This window comes from Polyergus mexicanus, unplaced genomic scaffold (assembly GCF_030449975.1).
Source record: "Polyergus mexicanus isolate NDT 795.1 unplaced genomic scaffold, iyPolMexi1.0 SCAF_22, whole genome shotgun sequence".
In the NCBI taxonomy this organism is placed as follows: domain Eukaryota; kingdom Metazoa; phylum Arthropoda; class Insecta; order Hymenoptera; family Formicidae; genus Polyergus; species Polyergus mexicanus.
Window position 1 is genome coordinate 733,266 of NW_027223342.1, and position 19,597 is coordinate 752,862.

A 19,597-nucleotide genomic window follows, 5' to 3' on the forward strand; every position below is an offset into this window, starting at 1 on the left:
CAATTCAGTATCACAGCAAAAGAAAATGCAATTAGATCCTTAATAATAGTGAAAAGATATCCAATTGCGTTCGCATGTCTGACTATAACGAGCAATATCTACTTAATCACAGAAAATACGCCATTTCTTTGCGCTCATTCATTATGTTAATACGAAATCGAGATAATTTTTTTTTCCACATCGCTCCCTATCTCTTTTTATTACTCCAAGCATAATGCAGATGGAGTTGCAAAATGATTGAAACTGGGGCAATGCCTGGGAATGCAAATTTTTCTGGCACCTAGAAATAGAAAGTGTATACATGCAGTTGCTTTTTACCGCTGCGTGTTCAAGATGCTTTTCACGTGCGTTTAAATAACGCATGAACGCGACACCAACGTTGCTGGGTGGAGTTTAATCGTCTTAGTGCCTCTCGTCGAGGTTTCCTATAATTATTTCCCTTTGCAGGATCACGAGTCTAATTACGAGCGTCTGGCGGGTAGAAACATATAGAATCGAGGTACTTTCGATTATTCGAGGTATCGCGAGCTCACGGCGACCCCGTGCTACGACGTCTGCTTAACGTCTGACGAATAAAGCGAGTGGTGTAAGCGTGTGATTTTAAGGCCGACTAAGTTGGAGGACGACGAGGTTCGCGGAACCTCCGAGATACGTCTCCGGCTTAGTGAAACTAAGCAAACTATCGCTACCGTTTATCATTCCTGACATGCCGCCTAAATGCGCCGCGTAGAGACAAAACAACGACGCGACAACTGGGGGGGGGGGGGGGGAAGGGGAGAGAGGATCAAGGGTGTCAAGCACTTTCCCGCGAAATTCGCACTCGCGCGAAAGCGATTATCGGGCCACGCGAAGTGGCAAGAATCTCGATCGTATCTGTGCTAAAATATCTTTCGCAACATCGAAATATAAATCGATAATTATAGTACAGAAGAATTAGATGAATATCCATGAAGAAAATAAATGCGGTTAGACGATATCTAGGAATATGTTGGAAATAATTCACTTTTGATAAGCTTTATTCTAGACGTTGCGAGATGTACAAATAATTATTATTTTACAATGAAATTTAGATATAACTTCATTCGCGTAATACTCGTAACTACGTAAAGTATGCTATCTGTGTATTGCGTAACATAATTGAAATTATCCATCTCGTAATCACGAAATGTGATACTAAGTTGCAGGCATCCTCACGTAGTCATTACGTTTTCGTTTATGTATGCAATCTGAAATATGTGAGTTATATTATGCGCTCCCTTGTTATACTCGGTAATACATGTAACTGAGTTTTACTTTCACAATGGTCGGAAGCTGGCTGGCCATCCAGAATATATGTATACGTAGGTACGCAAGGATGTAAATATATTACGATCCGATCCTTCTGTAATAACTGGATCGAGACTAGTTCTAATTGGATGCAATCTACTTGTAGACGAATTGATATATCGTATCTTAATATACATAATTCAGAAATAGACATCCGGACCACAAACGCGTGAGAAATATAAAGGTGAAATTATATTCGTCGCGTTTACATAAAAATTATTGATTGATAATGGCGTTTTAATTATGCGTTATGAATGGTCGATTGTGAAATATCAAACAATTGTTAAAATACGCCATCGAAGGCAATGAAGTCTTTTCAACGAACACTAACTAGCTCGGGCTTTTATTATGTCAAGCCTGGTTCCGTGTTCGATAACTCGTAAAAAAGTTGAAGAACTCCCACAGAGTATCGAAATGACGGCAACTTTTCATAATCGCGGACCTGCTCTCTCCGCCCTTCAAGTCCTCTGGCTATTCTCATCTAGCTCCTTCACTTGAAATTCAACGATAAAATTCCCCAGGGCGAGCTTATGTCACAGATAATCGCGTGACCGCTGTCCTTGGATAAAGTATCATTTCTAGGAAAAAGTTCAAATTAGATGCAAATTAAGACTATTATTATAGAATAAAATCTATTCAAAATTGAGTGAATTATATGAATAAAAAGCTAATTCAACGATAAGCGGTATAAAGATTTATCACGCGAAATTGCAGTAATATTGTCGAAAAGGAGAGAAGGAAAAGGAGTATCCTGGACGAAACAAAGGATATGGTAACGTTGCGTTGCGTATAATAGCTAATCTCACGAATCACGATGATCATTTTCCTCTATGATTCCGGTAATGCCGGATAATCTAGCGCGAGCTTCCGCATGTCGAAAAATGATTCGCCGTATGCGGGAAATTGCCGATTTTACTGCTTAAGTTTTAACGACAATTTTATGACGTCACAACCAGTTACTCCGTCACAAGTCAAACATTATTCACGCCGAGTTGGTATAAAGAGTCGACGTGCGTGAGAAGAGCGCCTAAAATCGAGTTTCCGCCAACACCTCGCGCGTATTTCACTCGTGCAAGTGATACGAGTCGCAGTTTCGATCGGCGAGATTTATGCATCACTGAGAAAATTCGATATTCCGATAATGGCGAGAGACACGCGCTCGTAATCGAACTTGGACACTCGTTAGGAGGCGTGAGATAAGAGAAGAAAATGGAAGAAAAATTTTTATTAACAAGGATTAATAATTATAATGCATGTAGATATTTCGATTGACGATATATCGATAAAAAAAAATTTAATATAAGCAACTTTTTATTTTTTATTATATTGTCACCGAGAAATAAGAACTTATATGAAAATAAAAATGAGAGAATATATCCTGGCAGTTTCCGTTTAAATCTAGAGAAAGACGTACCATCGTCTATACATATATGTAATTAAAAAGGACGAAATAACAACTCTTATAGCGATTAATACAATGCAGCTGAAAATTCCAGATTCGGAGAATCATCTCACAGATTTATCTCACACCGGCACAATGTATTCAACTTTTAAAGCAACAACTCATTAAAAAAGTGTCGTCTACGTTTAAACTGTCGCGCAGATAATTTCCGGGGCGCCGATCTTTCTTCTGTTCCACTTAAAACGCGGTATCATCAATCATTGAACAATAGCGGCCGAAGGCGAGAGCCGGCAAAAAGTGAAGCTTCTCGGCTGATTGTCGGGTAGGCGTGCATGTACGGGCGCGACACAATGGAAACTTTCGCGCTATTGTGGCAGATGGCTTGTCGGACAAGGTTCGTTGAAAATAAAAACTATATTCCACGCGCCCGATCCCACACTACCAATCCCCGCGCGCTAAGGAAAACTCGGCAAGTAGAGAAAGGGTTAACGCGGCCTAGATAACCCTGCTAACTCGCCGCGGTAGCCAACTTTTTCTTTGTTCCCGAGATCGGTTACTCTCGGGGCCCCTTTTTCCTTCACCCTTTCTCGAGTCTTCGGGGCTCCCAACAGACGATGAGACAACATCGCAGCCGCGAGTTGGAAGCTCTTTTCGACCGAGAACAATGACGATGATCACACGAGCCGTCAAAGTGTGTATGTGTGTGTGTGTGGCTCGAGTGAAAATTTGCAAACTTTTCGAGAATACTATTATATACGATATACGAGCGCGTGTTATTTTATCTCTTGTATAAAGTATCTTTACTCACATCGATACACGACCAAGATCTCTGTTGCTTGCAACGTTTCTCACAAATAGTATAAGATATATCTTTGTCTTCTTTGCACCTACAATATATGGTAGACGTCGTATCGCGAAGACTTTGCAACTCGCACGATGTGAAACTACGAAGGTCGCGGTTGCCATATATTCAAGTTATTTTGACAGTTAAACACATTCCGGCTTATACGTCTAGCATTAATATTCTTATCAGCATCCAAACACAGCTGGATGTGTATCACGAAATTAACGAGGATACATAACGAGGATTTTAGCGAAATACGAGTTCATCCTTTCAAGAGATAATTCCTCCCGATACGCATAAGCGTGTGATGCGGCATATATGTATCTGTTGGTTACGCAAGAGCCTTACCCAAGTGTCGACTCGGAAGATCGAAATGCGTTCACCTAGCGGTGCGCTAGAATCTCGAGAGGCAAGCACGAAGATGGAGTGTACACGTAAATCGCGCGACTTAAGCCCGAATAATAGACTATCGATTTTCTTCTCGGGTCGCTCTACCCTTGTGTGCGTTTACTTAGCGAAAAATTAACCCCTGCGACTGAGTCGCGAGGACTGGATTAGAAAATCGGCGAAAAACGTCTACACAGAATCCTACTCCACATTTATTCTCGCGATAAATAAATCGCCGACGTAGGCGAAGATTCCGTATGTCACCGAAGAAGAATTGTCCAACGGAGAAAACTCGTCGGAAGCAACCTCCTTTTATACCGAATAACTTTCTTTTATCCGGATACACGAATTTATTTAGTAATCGCGAATAAATAATTAAAAAATTGATTTTTTTAATATAATATATATATATATTTTTTTTTTTTTTTTCAAATGGGAGCGCACATGACCTGTCTCGTTTACGTCAAATTCGGCAATTACGCGTATACGGGATATGCACCATTTGAACGTACGTTCGTACGTGGAAGCGTACTAAGGGAAGCGGGACTGAAATTTCGAGCCCCTTTAACAAGTGAGTGTGCGGCCTCCGGCGAACCCCGGATCTTAGGCTCTTGCTGAACAAACGCGCGGCAAAGCGCGGCCTTAGTTACGACTAAAGTTTGTAATATACGATCAGCTGTATCGCACCGTCGGTCGGCGCAATAAGACCGCAGGTCTGACGAGGAAACTTGTATATATTTACAAGTTTGAAAGCAAGCTCGCCGCGTTACTCCTTAAGATGTACGATATAATGTGTTACGGAAATATTACGGTAATGAGCAGCCCCGTAAATATTCGACGGAGAGAGTATATTGTCTCGGATGCGAGTGTGCGTTAATGGGTAATGATTCAATTTACCTGGAAAATTTACCGATGAAAACTTTTTAGTGGAAAGATTTCTATCAATATAATCGAGCTCGATTGCACAGAAAAATGTATTTTACTCGCCATATTTTACATTGATGGATATTTTTCGGAACATTGTTGAATTACAGAGCATAAAGTTATCTTGCATTGTTATAAATTTATACTCTCTATACCGTATTGTTTGTACGATTTTAAGCTTCATTATAATTTACATAATGACCTATTATGGAATAAATGCGCGTAATTAGAAATTGTTTCATGATTGCGGTTTCAATGAATATGCCAGGCAATTGTATGAAATAAAACAGCGTGATAGATACGCGCAAATTCCGCGAGAGTTACGTAATCGCGTCGTTATACGCGCGTATTACAAGGAATGAGATGTTACTCGCTCTCTCTCTCTCTCGCGAGAACGGTGGTAGTTTAATTCAAACCGTGCGTTACAAGATACACGGTACACGTGTAGTTACCACATCGAGCATCGTCGATCTTGCCTAAAGCAAGCGGATAAAGCGGGGGCGACACGTCATAGGTGCGCCTTAAAGCGTGGTCGATATTGGGTTATCAAGCTCGGGCTAACCCGTTGCAAACCCTTATTTAGATCGCCCGATGAGGAACAAATGACAGCGAGGGTGCAATAAAAAAAGGCCCGACAAGCGCGATTAATTGGCAGCCTTTTAGATCGCTCGACTCTGGTATAATTGACGTTTCATGATATCGTACCGGAGGGAAGTAGGCTAGCCTTCCTAGCGAGGAGAAAGGGGAGAGATTGAAAGTTTTAAAATGCTTCTTTCCTTCGCTTAAGCGCAATCTTTCGGCGCGATATCGATGCGGCCCAGTTCAGAAGCACCACAATCTCAAATTTAATTTTATCGCGAAAAATTCAATCTCGAGTCGCTGGAAATCGAGTGAAATTTTTCTTTCATCTCACTTGATCTTTCTTGTATCGAACACGGAAACGATTTCTGATGATCTATCTCGATAATCATTTTAGAGAATTTATCGAATAGAAACATTACAAAAAGACATTACAAAATATTTTTATAAATTAACGGAAGAATTTTAATAATTTTTTTCAATGTTAGCAAAAATCCCTTCAGATCTGACGTGCGTTCAGATCGGAAGAATAGCTTGCTGCTATCGTTTAATAGTTAGTTGAATCGAATATATATACGGGTGGGATTTTTGAAAATTTCCCGGTGATCGTGTAAATCCGACATCGTCGATGCCAAAGCCGATTGAAATTGTGTAACAATTTCAATACACGAAATAATATCGACCGCGCTCAACATTCCATTTAATGCTATCGTACGATTTGTAAATTCGAAAAGTGTACGAATACATTACGCGTCAGAATGATACAGTCACAATACGAATTCATTATAAGTATAAATAAATAAATGTGTTGGAGGAATCATTTATTTGCAATCTTCCTGCGTTTAATTTTTAATAAGGTTATATTTACTTTAATTTAAATTTTTGAAATTAAAGTTGAATCTAATTTTAGAGAAAAATACAATAGGTACAGCCAGTCAATAAATTTTCAAATATTCTGAAAAGAGAGACACGATTTAAAAAGGAGAGAGAAAGAAAAAAGAGATCGTTATGTGCTTTTAATGTGCATTTCATGGAATATTATCAATAATTTTCTTAATATTCTCAAATATCATTGGATTCCTTCGCTATGAGAGTCGCAAGTTACGTTTCTATTCCGCGACGAAATTCGCGTAGAATTGTCTCAGATCAGTCTCAAAGGTAGATATAAGGAACCGGAACCGGAACTGGGGCCGGGCATCCAGTCTCCGGGACATATGCCTAGAGATATCTCCGTCTTATGGAGTTCTAAATCTAGTCGATATCCCGATAACTTTCCGCGGCTCATCGAACACACGGGCATACGGTTTCTTTCTCGCCCGTTTGAAGAATTGCCGTGCTAAAAACGCTCCGATCCTCCGGGTAATCTTCGCCTTAAATAAAAACGCGCAAGACCGTCGGACCGGATTTCCGACCGTCAGCGAAAATGGTCACTAACGATCCGTTTCATCGCCCGTTCCAATGGCCGCTCCGATGGCTATCGAAAGAATCGAAGACGTCTCTCTTACAACGTATACTTTATATTAAAGTAACTTTTCACACAGATTTCAGTCATTCAGACCTATCTTTTTTTTTTCCACGTTAAATTGTAACCTTTTACAGCTTACATCTACTTTTCATACGTACATTTACACAAAAATACTTAATTAAATCTCGTCGTTTATTATTTCGATAACATGCAACGTTTATATGATCCATCACCAACTGCGAGAGAATTCAATGATAAAAGCTCCATGATGTAGTACTCGGCGTATCAATTTTTCAAAATAATTATAACCCGGGACAAAAAACAGTTTGTCATCAGCTTTCAAATAAAAAAATGCGACTGCGATTTTTATTCCATTACACTCATATATACGAATATTATGATTTATCGTATCCCACACATACACGTACAGTCAGTCTTTGACAGTGATGATTTGTAGCGCTCGCATGTACGCACAAAAAATAGCCAACTTTTATAAATAGCGCAAGACTGAAAAATATATCAAGCGCGAGGCTTCGACTCTCATCGGCGCACAACTGGCATTCATCTGGATGAAAAATAGCATGGCAACAGTTTGCCACAAGGATGAACAATGTTTTTCTATATAAATGTTGCACTCTCTCTCTCTCTCTATCAAGGGACTCTGAGTGGAATGGAGGTATATATATATATATATATGGGGGGAAGGGAGGTGTTTGACAGGAGGGGATGATTTTTTTCAACCGGGGTGGAGGAATAGTTATCGGTCCGTTGCATGCACGGACGTATAAATCTATGACTGCCAATAACCCGCTTTTCAGAATGAATATCGTTGCGTTTTTCAGTTGTACGAGCGAGGCGGGTCGCGCGGCCCGCTTTAAATAAACATATTGCGACGCGTAATCCCTTAATACTCGCCCCTTTGTCGAGAAAAATGAAACTGTCGGCGACCATATTCTCGTCAATGTCGATCCGAAAATCGATTATAAATCCACGATACGTTACTGCGAGGGAAGATTATTACACAAAACTGATAGTTACTACGTAGCAGTCTCTTGCAAACTGTTGTTTAAACTGACATTGATTTACTTTGCAAGATGTAAAATTGTGCGCGATAAATTTTACCAATATTTACCAACGCGACGAACTCTCGATCACGCAACACCGAGGAGAAAATTGATATCGAAATAAACGTCGAGGGCGAAGCCAAACGATCCCGTATAAACTGTCTGGCATTACACGCTCGCGTGAAGGGCTTATTGAAAGCGGCACGCGTTACTCGAGTGGCGATGCGACCGATTTGGTTGCGCCATCGGAATACACTGGTCGTTCATGACAGCGCGAGCAGTGACATGAGATCGGTCACGCCGCGTGAAAGGTTTCATTTAAGGTTTCCATCGCGTGCAGAGAGCGACCGCAGAGATGCGTGACCGAGTTTCGAGGACCGCCAGCGAGGCAGTGATCAATCACGTCACACCGATCGATTAATTGATGTCAATGTCAAATATATTGAATGCTTCCGCGAATCCACCGACTTGACAGCTTTAAAAAGGATGAGGAAAAAAAAATGTCTAAATTGTATTCGAGCCGATTTTGAAGATAGGACAGATTTTATCGAATACTTATCGATGCATTATTCATTTATCATGATTTATGACGACGATTATAGCTTTTTTTTTTTTTTTTTTTTTTAGGTTTTTTATGAATATCGATCGAAACCAAAAACATAGTATGCAGCGTGGATTATGCAATAAGATAAATAGTTGCGAAAACAATTGTTGGATTCTCTTATCTTATTCGGCATGGAACATGTTAAATTTGTAAGGTAGTTGCTAGGAAAGTCTTAGACTGGCTGTGACGGTAATTCCGGACACGGTTTAACCGCACTACCACCATCGCTACCCTTAACAGCCGCATCTTCTCCTGATTTTCGTTCTCGTCCGGAAGCATGAAACTCAAAGTTGCGTGAACAGGAAGAGCAGAGAATAGGATGAAGTGATGCGAAGGAGGATAGAAACGGAGAGTGAGAAATAGGACAAAGAAGCCGAAGGGAGGAGGACTAGAATAGAAATAGAGAGAGAGAGAGAGAATAGCTAAGATAGTCGGAGGAAGGAACGCGGAAACTTCCGGTATAGAACACTCAAGCTTGATTGCCGGCGACGAATTGAATTAAACGCTAGTAGTAGGAAGAGCTTGTCGAGAAAAGGGGTGGAGGACGAGGAGGAAACCAAAATTAATTCGAGCTCGAGCGATTAGCGCGAATTAAGTTCCGTCCCAACGAGCCGTCTCGATTAATTGTGCGAGCGCGCGTTGTAGATCGTCGAAGCATCCGACTAACCAATTGGCAAACATTCACGTGTATATGCACGATACGTCAATTATATTGCTGACAGTGTCGAAAATTGAGATAATTCAATAAGCAAGAAACGAGAAAGAGTCTTAGTTTAACTCGAATTCAACACTTTGAAGATCCTCAATTATTAATTAATATTAATACTTTAAAACTCTATTTTTTTTTGCCGCATTTTACAATATGCTTTGCTACGCTTTACGCGGAATATCCACATGCGTAATACATTAGTGGTAATGCTCGTACATAAGATTTTTGACGCTATTGGATTTTGACGTCACCGTATATCCTATAATACGTGTGATCCACTAGTGCAGTTTCGGGATAAAAGGGATCGGAAATTAATTTAAGCGATCTGACCGATGAAAGCGAACGATATTACGTAGCGAATGAAATTCGTCCGCGTTTCGTATTGATTCGAATATTGTTTTAATGTTTCCTTTTGAAAGATATATCGTATATGTGTGCTATTTTGGAACGAAACTTCTTGTTGTAATTTAACATTGAATTTTTAACACAACTCATTTATTTTAAAATTGAAAAAAAAAAGAACATTGCTCGCGGTTTTCCATCAAAATGTTTCGTTTCATTATTTTTTTTTCTTTTTTTTAAGCTTATTGCAATAAATTTATCACAAGCTTTCTAAAATCCCCATGATAATTATAAAATCCCTATATGATACTTATAAAATATGTTTATTTATAGTAGACGTAGATTATTTATCGTGTTGTTTTGCATATTAGTGATGCAAACTTTAAATAAATAAAAAATAAAAGCAGAATCTTTTCCATATTCGTGATTAAAGATGCATAGAAGCACAATAGATCTTGCAAATATCCAGCGTAAAAAATGCAAAGGTAGAAAATAAAGTGCAAATATATGCATTAAAGTACAATCAGAATTATAAATACTTAAGAAATGGATATTATCGACACAGAATGGAAATAGCTGGGATACTATGCTGTTACAGAAGAAGTATATTTATTCTACGTTATTTTTTCCTTGTGTGAAATAACGATCGACAATCGAGGGAATTCGGAATTAGATGAACAATCAATCCGGCCCTTGTGACATATCGTCGCTGGAAATTTTCGAAGCACCGCGTGTCCCCGCTGCGTTCGGGCTTCAGGCCACTTTGGGGAGCTTTAGGTAAAAACGGACACATATTCCGGGGCATTATACTGGCATTTGTAACCGAGTATGTGGCGCGGCGACTGCGCATGTAATGTATACATTACCCGAAGCCGATTCCGCCGTTAGCGCGTGTACGCGTACTATGTCGCGATGTTCGCGACGTTCACGTGTGCGACACACGTGCACGAGGGGATGTGTGTGTGTGTGTGTGTGTATAACTCCTGGCGGCACGCACACATACATATACGAACATACACAGGCGTGTAAGGCCGCCGCGCGTTATGTTGCGCCCGGGGGCACGATAATTTAGCAGAAAAACCGCGAAACATTTGTCCGGCCGCCATTAATTCCGAAACTGCCCCGACATTTCTGGCGAATCTGCATGAAACCGTAACGTACCACTCGATAATTCGATACGCCCGCGCGCGAGACCCTTGGTCCCCTCGACATTCCCCCGCGTTCACCATTCTTCCCTCCCACACAATTCTTTTCCTAGTAGTCTCTCTCATTTTCTCTCCCCCGCGCCACCAGGTGGTTCGGATCGTGTTTTATCTGGCGGTCTTTTTTTTTTCGCGCTTTGCACTTTCCGCAATTCCCTGCAAATCCGCTCGATGTCACCGGCATGTGCGAGGGAGGAAGCGGTTCGCCCTTTGCGATCGCGTTACACGATACGGCGCAGCCAACAGCACTCTCGTTCGCCTCCGGTCAAACTATAATACACTCTATCCGCATACGCTCGACTTTCATTTCTCTCTTTCCCTGTATTTTCATTTCCGCAAGTGCCGTAAAACGTTCCTTCGTTTCAAACGCTTCAGTTTAATTTACCGTGACGTAACTCTGTTCATTTGCACATGTGCAGATATGCAATATGTAGGTACTAATACATCGAAAGATGCACATATCGCGATAATCCTCGTTTGACTAACATCTTTCAAGAAAAAGAATTGACAATTGGTTGTCAAGTGCGTTCTAGATGTTATTAAAGTCTAGAAATGCCGGACGCGGCGGAGACTCTCATGTCGAGTACAGCGAATATTTCACAGCGGCTGACTTATACGTGACCGCTACTACTTAAGCTTTCAACATAGCTAAAATCGTCAAGCCAGTCCGTCGCAAAAGTTAATAAAATGTAGATTCAATTACAATAAGTTTAAATGGGAATCGGAGAGATTGAAAATATTTCGCCGATCACGTGCATATCGCGATATCTGTAATTAATGTTTCAAGGGCATTACCGGGTAAAATCGCAAATGCACCGGGACAATGTTTGCGCGACGGATAAAAGGAAAAAGTCGCACAATGGCCGCGTATTCGTTTGCTTTAACTCCCGTTGCCCTCTAATTAAACCGACCACCGAAAACGAGAAATTGCAAGCGAACAGTTTTTTTTTTTTTTTTTTTTTTTTACGAGGTCAATGCGCACGGCCGGTTGGCCGCCACAAGTTAACAGGAGAAAAAAATGGGAGATTGAGCCGCGACTAATTAATTGCGATTGCATTAATTGGAGGGTCACGCAGCGATCGTTTGGTTCAATCTTAGCGATTTTTCGACAAGTTGAATGAAATTTACAAAAAAATTATACCACTTAAATTTTATGAAATGAATTTATAAAAAGAGCTCTATTTAATGGCATTTTCTCTAAATATCTTTCTTGTTTTAAATTCTGTGAATCGGAAATTAAATATGTATTGTTATAAAATTGAAAATGTGTATTGGAAAATATTATATCTAAGGAAATGTATGATCGAAAATAACATGAGTATTTTTCTCAATTATTATTATAATACATTTAATCTTTCTTCTTTCTTAGTGCAAAATTATTGAAGAAATTAACCCTAGATTTTCTTGGCGGTTTCTGGAAGCGATGCTTTTGGCAATGATTTAACAACGATCGCCATAGACTATTCGAAATCGAATCACGAGAAAAATTCATTAAATAATATACTTTGAGAAAAGATATATTTTCTTCTTTTTTTTTTTGTTAAGAATGTTTTTCCATTATTATTCATATTAATGTCAGTATTATCTCGTAATGGTGTCAATACTTAATAATAGATTGGATATATTCCATTTTTCTTAAATACATAAATTTAAATTACAATCAGTTTTTGTAAACTTTTTTGATAAAAAATTGTAGTTACAAACGAATATATTTCATTAATTAATTTTGGATTAATTTAATTTTTAGTCTCTTTTAAGAAATCATTTTCAGACACTGGACGTCCCAATATTTTAGCATATTAAGATTAGTTTATAAACGAGTGTATATGTACATATAATAAAATACATGCGCAAATTGTGTGATATATTTGACACAAAATTTCTTTTTTATATTATATTTAATATTATACCGCGCAAATGCATGAATGTAACGTAAAATATGTGAGTAGTAAAAAAATTCGAGACGAATGGAATTGGCACTCCGATATCAGTAAGATATCGACAAATTAATTTATTGATATCTTTATTATAGAAAAATTAATTAATTGATCATTTTTCATTTGGTCTTGCTAAATATTTGAATTAATTTTTTTTTTTATCGGGTTTGATTTGTCTCGAGCACACTTGGTACCCTAAACTTATTCGCACTCACATATTTAATCAAGCAATGATAAAAGCGCATGTATTGTATTTCATTTTTCTTAAATATACTCGATTGTAACCACGTGTGCATAAAAATCGTTATATCCAATCGTTTTTTTAATAAAAAGAAATATTTCTTAATAGTGGTAGAACATGTCTTTTTTTTTTGTGGCTTTCCACTTTTAGAATCGTTTTTTTCTTCGTCAGATATTAACCAGTGTATGACTCGGCAGAAGGATCTTGATCCAATCTAATTGTTATCCTTTATTAAACGCGGCGATAATGCGATTATTTTAAGAATTATAAAGCTCACTTTATCCTGTTTCGCAATTGTTCACAAAACGAAATACATGTATATCTTATTTTTGATCGCGGAATTCGTAAAAAATGGTGTATTTGAAAATAAATCGGGCATTAGATCGCCTTCGATTCCTCACGCACATTATAATTACGGATTATGAAATGCGCCTCGAATGTCGAAACATTTTTATTATCGCATATAATAATAAAAGTTATATCGCGCGCGCACATTGTGTTTTTCGATTACTATAGAAATTACGCGTGTATCACAATTAAATATTACAATTTCCCTCAGTTTATTTTATTTATCGTGTACACTCGTAAAATTTAAACCACCATTTATCTTCTGATTTAATCGTTGGATAACATGGAAACTTTATTTACCTCTGCGCGCCCGCGCCCATCAGATATTTTCTTCAAAAAGTCTTTCTTTTTTAATTGAGAGAGAGAGACAAGATCGATAAATTTATTAATTATTTTTTTCGTCGCGGTAGATTATCAGCTATGTTTAATCTAAAAATTTCTAAGAAATTTTACATTGTATGCATTCCTTTCAGACATTTTTATGTAATATAATATAATAAAATATTTTATGTCAATTCAATATACATAACGTAACAAAATGTGTATAAATGTTTATGTATATTTTATGTATTAATTTTTTTTTGTAATTATTTAATTATATTTTACAACTCTATATATTTTATTCTATTTTGAGATAAAATATCTTTGAAATAAAATATTATGCATCAAGTTATGAAAATTATAATAAACTATATATAAATTTTTTATAACGTCGCGGAGCATCTCCTTAAATAAAAGTTGAAAAATTATTAATTAAATATATCTTGCGATGCCTTTATTTTTCGAACAATTGTCTTATTCTTATATATACTCCGGCCTATTCTCTCTACATAATAAATATATTGTATATATCTCCCATTGCTCTTCCATTCACGGCCGTACGCTGACATAGATTGAAAAAGCAATCTCGTTATAAATAATTTAAATGCATTGCTTGAGAGTAAAAAGCGCGGATGGCAGCAAAATTGATAGGATGCGTTTTCTACTTTTCTTGCGACACGAACGCCAATCGTTGCGGTCAATATATTTTCGGATATACGTGTGTATGTGTATGCGTATGTGTGTGTGTATGGGTGTATATGCAACGGATTTTGTATATTTATTTATTCATTTGCCGACTCGCGCGCATCTCTTCTCATCTCATTTCTTCGCTTCGCTACGTGACGAAAACTTTCACGAATTTCGATTCCTCTTACAGATATGAATCAAAAAGATTACCGTGTGAATCAGTATGAAAACTGATCAAGATATGTATGTGTTTCGCGTTCTCTTTTTTTCTTTTTAAACACGTTTACATGAAAGCGAATGGCCAGTGAACGAAAGATGACGAGGGTCCGCTATAAGTCCTATAGCAATCGGACAAATCGTGTCGTGATTTCGTAGCATATTTCATAGAAGCTGTGGCAAAAAGTTTACGATTCTATCGAAGGGACACGCAATATGGAAACGAAGAAGGGATGGGGGATGGAGAGGAACGAGAAGAAGAAGCGAAGAAGATACGACGAGAGAGTAACATGCGAGTACACGTATCGTCGATCTGATGTATGAAAGGAAACCTCCTTTCCTCAATTCTACCGAGCTTTTCCCGAAGAATCCTAATCTCCCCGGCATAACACCGATGTAACGGACTTGGTCCCCTTTTCTTCGCCTGATATACGACGAAGGTAGTCGGATAAACGATTCCGCGGCATCGTCGAGGATCTACGGGATTACTATCCCCGAGCCTAATCAGCCAGATTGCCTACAACCGTCTACTACTGTCGTCCTTATCTCGGTGGTACGCTCTCTCGACCTCTCCTCTTCTTCTTCTGCGAGCGAATCTATGAAAGACCAGCTCCTTTAACATCGCCGACAGTCGGGTTTTCGTTTCGCGAAAGAATACTTTTTCCTCTATCGGATACGACCTGTGGTGCGCGCGCGGGTATCTTTAGCGAATTACATGGAATTGGCTCTCCTTGCCTTCAAGACGCAGTCAAAGGAAGATGATGAGCTGCTTTTCATACAGTGTAGGGAATTGCGTCAAATTTTAATAAATAGTTAGGCTACAGATGATATAAATTTTCACTGGCAAGTAGATCGATAATTTCATATTCCAGATAACAGTACTGTTAGGTATATAATATATTGCTATTATTTAAAATATTGTTATATTAATCGAAATAGAAAGTAGAGATTAATGCTGCAGATAAACATATGTACATAGATTACGTACATAGAAATTATCTTGGATTAATCAATTAAATTGGCACCCATTCATGTATTGTTATTAATTATAAATTACTAATAGAAATTCGCGATATAGTATATATCACTTTGGTCGAATTTGCGTAACAGCCGAATATAAATATTTTTGTGTAAATAAGCCTTTTTTAACCGTACATCGTAAATCGTTAATAACGTAACAACATTGTAAAATTTGAAAAAAAAAAAAAAAAAAATCAGAATACAATATCAATATTAATTATGATGTACGGGGGGGTTGCGTGGAAACTCTATCAGTAAATGAAAAGTGGTGCATGCGATAATAATAGTATAGATATAGATTGTTAGATGTAACACTCACCCGCGTTATTACTGGCGAAATTTAGATCCTTACCTGAAATATGAAAACAAACATTATTAGTACGCAACGACAGATAACAATTGTATGACGTGGATATCAATATCGGAATATGTCAAGTTGTGAGATGGGATTTCCTGATTAAATTAAAATAGTAAATCAAAGTATCAATATAAATTTAGCTCAACTCTCCATCAATCAGAACTGATTTTATTAAATTATCTTATAATTTTTGCAAAGAATAACCAACCAGCTAATATTAACTATTCTAATCTATTTTATGACTAATAAAGTTTTAATTCTAATCCGAGATAATCTATTTCAGCGGAATTGGATTCTATCTCAATCTAAAAAAGGCATGTTATATCGATACTCGAAAGTCTCGAAGTGTATCGTTGTCTCTTTTCCATGATGCTGATTGATTGTCTCGTTCGTGCGCTGCGACTTGCTTCACTGGTGTCATTTGCAGCTGTCAAATTATGCGAATTTTGACAGTTTGACAATTTGTGAAAGAAAACTTAAAGAAATTAGAAAATGTTCATAAATAAAAGCGCGCGTCTGTGTTATTCTAGTGACATATAAATATCTAAAGATGACAGACGATGTTGACATTATTATTACCGAGATTGATTTTATTAATCTAACAAAACGCCCGACGGTGTATTCCGTGAATAGCTTTATTTATTTTCTACCAGGACAACGCACGTAATCCGATTTAACGTCTCTTTCCGTTATACTTATTGGATTAAGTACAGTTTCAGCGACTTGAGCTGCATTCCCAAATGTTCGAATTTAGTTAGACATGCGATCCTTCTTGTGTTGCGCACATATTATTTCACGTAAACTAACGTATAATTCACGCGCAAGTAATCTATTCAACCGCAAATAGGGAATATTCGTAGTTTGCGTACAGTTACATATGATCCTCTAGAAACTTAGGATCAAAGACAGTATAAATAAGATGGCAGGAATAAAAAAAGATCTTTCGCGCGCCTTTCTTTCTCTCTCTAGAAACGTAAAATACGTGTGACTAATTTTGTTAAAATTGATATAAAGTGACAAATCAGATAGAAAGGAAAGGCTGTATTTTTATAACGGGAAAGATTTAATCAATATTTTCATATTTTTCTATTAAAGAATGATCTTGCGGCTTCAGATGAATATAGAATATAATTTTATATATCATAACATGACATATAACATCGTCGTAAAGATATTGTAAAAATGCGACAGAGCAACGTTACGCATTAAAATACGATTGACATGATGCATGTGACTGGCCATAAAATTCCGAGAGAGAGGCAATTCGATGCGATATTTACATGATAATGGATCTTGGGAATACACGACGTTTTCCCCTCTTGCGATAAGGAATGTACCATCGTCTGCAGCAGCCCGTACAGTCTGAAATTCGTAAATTTTCGCAGTGAATCTCAACTTGCTCCCTCTCGGCTCTCTCGAGTCGGTCGGAACGCACCGGAAGTCGTTTCTCGAGCATTCTAAGCTTCGCAGCATCCGACCACAAAATATATATATATATATATATATATATATATATCCGGTTGTTTTATTCATACAAGAAGGAGGGGTTTCCGCGGCAGTCGCGCACTTTTTGATTCGCGACCCTCTTTATGGATATTAGCAAAAGAGACATGTTGGGGGACGCTTCGAGATTCGCGATCTGAGCGGAAAGAGAGTGAAAAATTCGCTAAACGAGAAGAATCTTAACGCTAAATGCGAAAAGAGCTAAATTTCATGTCAATTACGCGTAAAAATAGATTGCGATAAATATGTTTTAATAAAAAAACACTGAATCGTGAAATATAAATATAATAATAATAAAATTAAAGATCTTACGCGTATAAGTTTCGATTGACTTGAAGAAATTTCTATTCTTTCTTCCCTCTTATTTTTTTAATTTAATCAAAATCTAAATCATTCAGTTCACAATTGTTTAATGCGCTCGTCGTTCGCTCCTTTCGGCGATTTTATGACCGTCCTCAAAACAAATCAGTCCCGATCCACTTTCATCAAGAATAGACGTGTAATGCGGGGCGACCGCTTCAGCGTGATGGATAGCACCGGTGAGAAAAATAAAGGAGAACCCGCAATGCTTCCGTCTCCGTCGGAACGATCCTCGGAGGACATCGACAAAGAGAGCCTCGGCCATCACGAAGATTACCGCGATGAGGCTGATTTATTTGTCTAACGTTCCCGACGAGTCCCTCTGCATTATTTACCTCCCCGTAGCAGGCGGAGCGTGCAGGATACAAAAGGTGGATTTCACATTCGATCGTGGGATCAATGGATCTCGCTTGTCGATGAAAGATTTACTACCGTTCTTCCGCCGCGACGAGAAGAGGGTCATCGCGAAGACACTTTTATCCACGCGACGATCCACCCATCAGCCTTCTCTTTGTTATCCAGATCAAGTGTCCCGTGTACGAAACAGATAGAAAAAAATGCAAATTGAGGGAGAGATACAGTCATATCTTATGGTCCGAAGAGGAAAAATCGCCGCCAATATTTTTTAGACTATTGGATCCGGCGAGAATGAAGCAGAAGATATCTTCTATTTAAACGAAAAACCACAAGCTGAAGAAAAGACAGAGATAAAACAGAGATACAATATTTGATGAAATAATATTATGTACATCTTTATCGGACCATCTTATAAAATATCTGCTTAAATAAAAATAAAAATAAAAGATTATATAAGAATATATATAAGATATAATATATAATTATATAATAATATATAATATATAATATATATATAAGAATAAAATGTACGAAAATCTCACATCGTTCAAATAATAAGACGTCTCGTAACGCTTAATTATGCGTCAGGAAAAAAACGATTCGAAGATACAAGGAAAAATGTAACGAATGTGGAAGAAAAAGAAACGACGAAGAAGAAGCGCAGCAAAAGAGGCGCGGAATTAGGTAAAAGGGCAGTGGTGAAAGCGGAAGGGTGGGAGAATGGCGTAAACGGTACTTTGTATCGACGCGTATTTTTCTTTTTATCCCTCTCGACGGTCTTAAGTCCACTCTCCAACTTTCCTCTCCGTTGGCAACTTCTTTTTTTTTCTTCATCTCGACCGCTTTCGATCAGCCTGAATCTGCCACTTGGCGCGATCGTTCCTCTGACGGGAGGGACGCGCCAACCCTTCGGGGACGAATGGATGGATTCTGTGTTGAACTAGTAAGTAAAAGCAAGCCAGGTTTTTAACGGCAAAAGAGAAAGCCGAGGGGTAGAAAAAAGGGGCGGCCCCAGCGGGATAAGCTCGACTAGCGGCGACAATAGAAAAAAAAGAGTTAATTTCAAAAGTGGTTGCTACTGAAGATAGCGGACAGAAGCCTAACGAGAATTACAATCGCGCGTGGTATTGTTGTGTCGCGCTCGCTAAAATAAGAAACTAAACGAGAAAGCGAAAAAAAAATTGAGATTAAAATATACAACTATCTCAAGAATTAATGAAGCTAATATTGGTTCTGTATCCTGTAGAATCGCTTTTATAATGCAACGTAAAATTAAATTTGATCAAAAACGACACACAAATAGATAAATTTTAATATGGATTGCTCTCTTATTTTACCTCAAAAAAAAAAAAAGCTGTATTAATAAAAATAATATTAGCACATTACTACAATGTTCTCTTT

The 19,597-nt window shown here is 38.0% G+C and overlaps 1 protein-coding gene across 10 annotated transcripts in view; it reads right to left on the bottom strand.

Annotated features, from left to right (window-relative positions):
- LOC138942425 (agrin) overlaps positions 1-19,597 on the bottom strand; it is a 443,133-nt gene that overhangs the window by 203,057 nt on the left and 220,479 nt on the right. For 9 of the 10 annotated variants that reach the window (XM_070312651.1, XM_070312644.1, XM_070312650.1 and 6 more), the window contains one exon: positions 15,938-15,965. The exons of the other annotated variant lie outside the window; for it this stretch is intronic. In XM_070312651.1, coding sequence (XP_070168752.1) covers positions 15,938-15,965 — 28 coding nt within the window. The remainder of the gene's footprint in view (positions 1-15,937; positions 15,966-19,597) is intronic. 10 annotated transcript variants of the gene reach the window in all.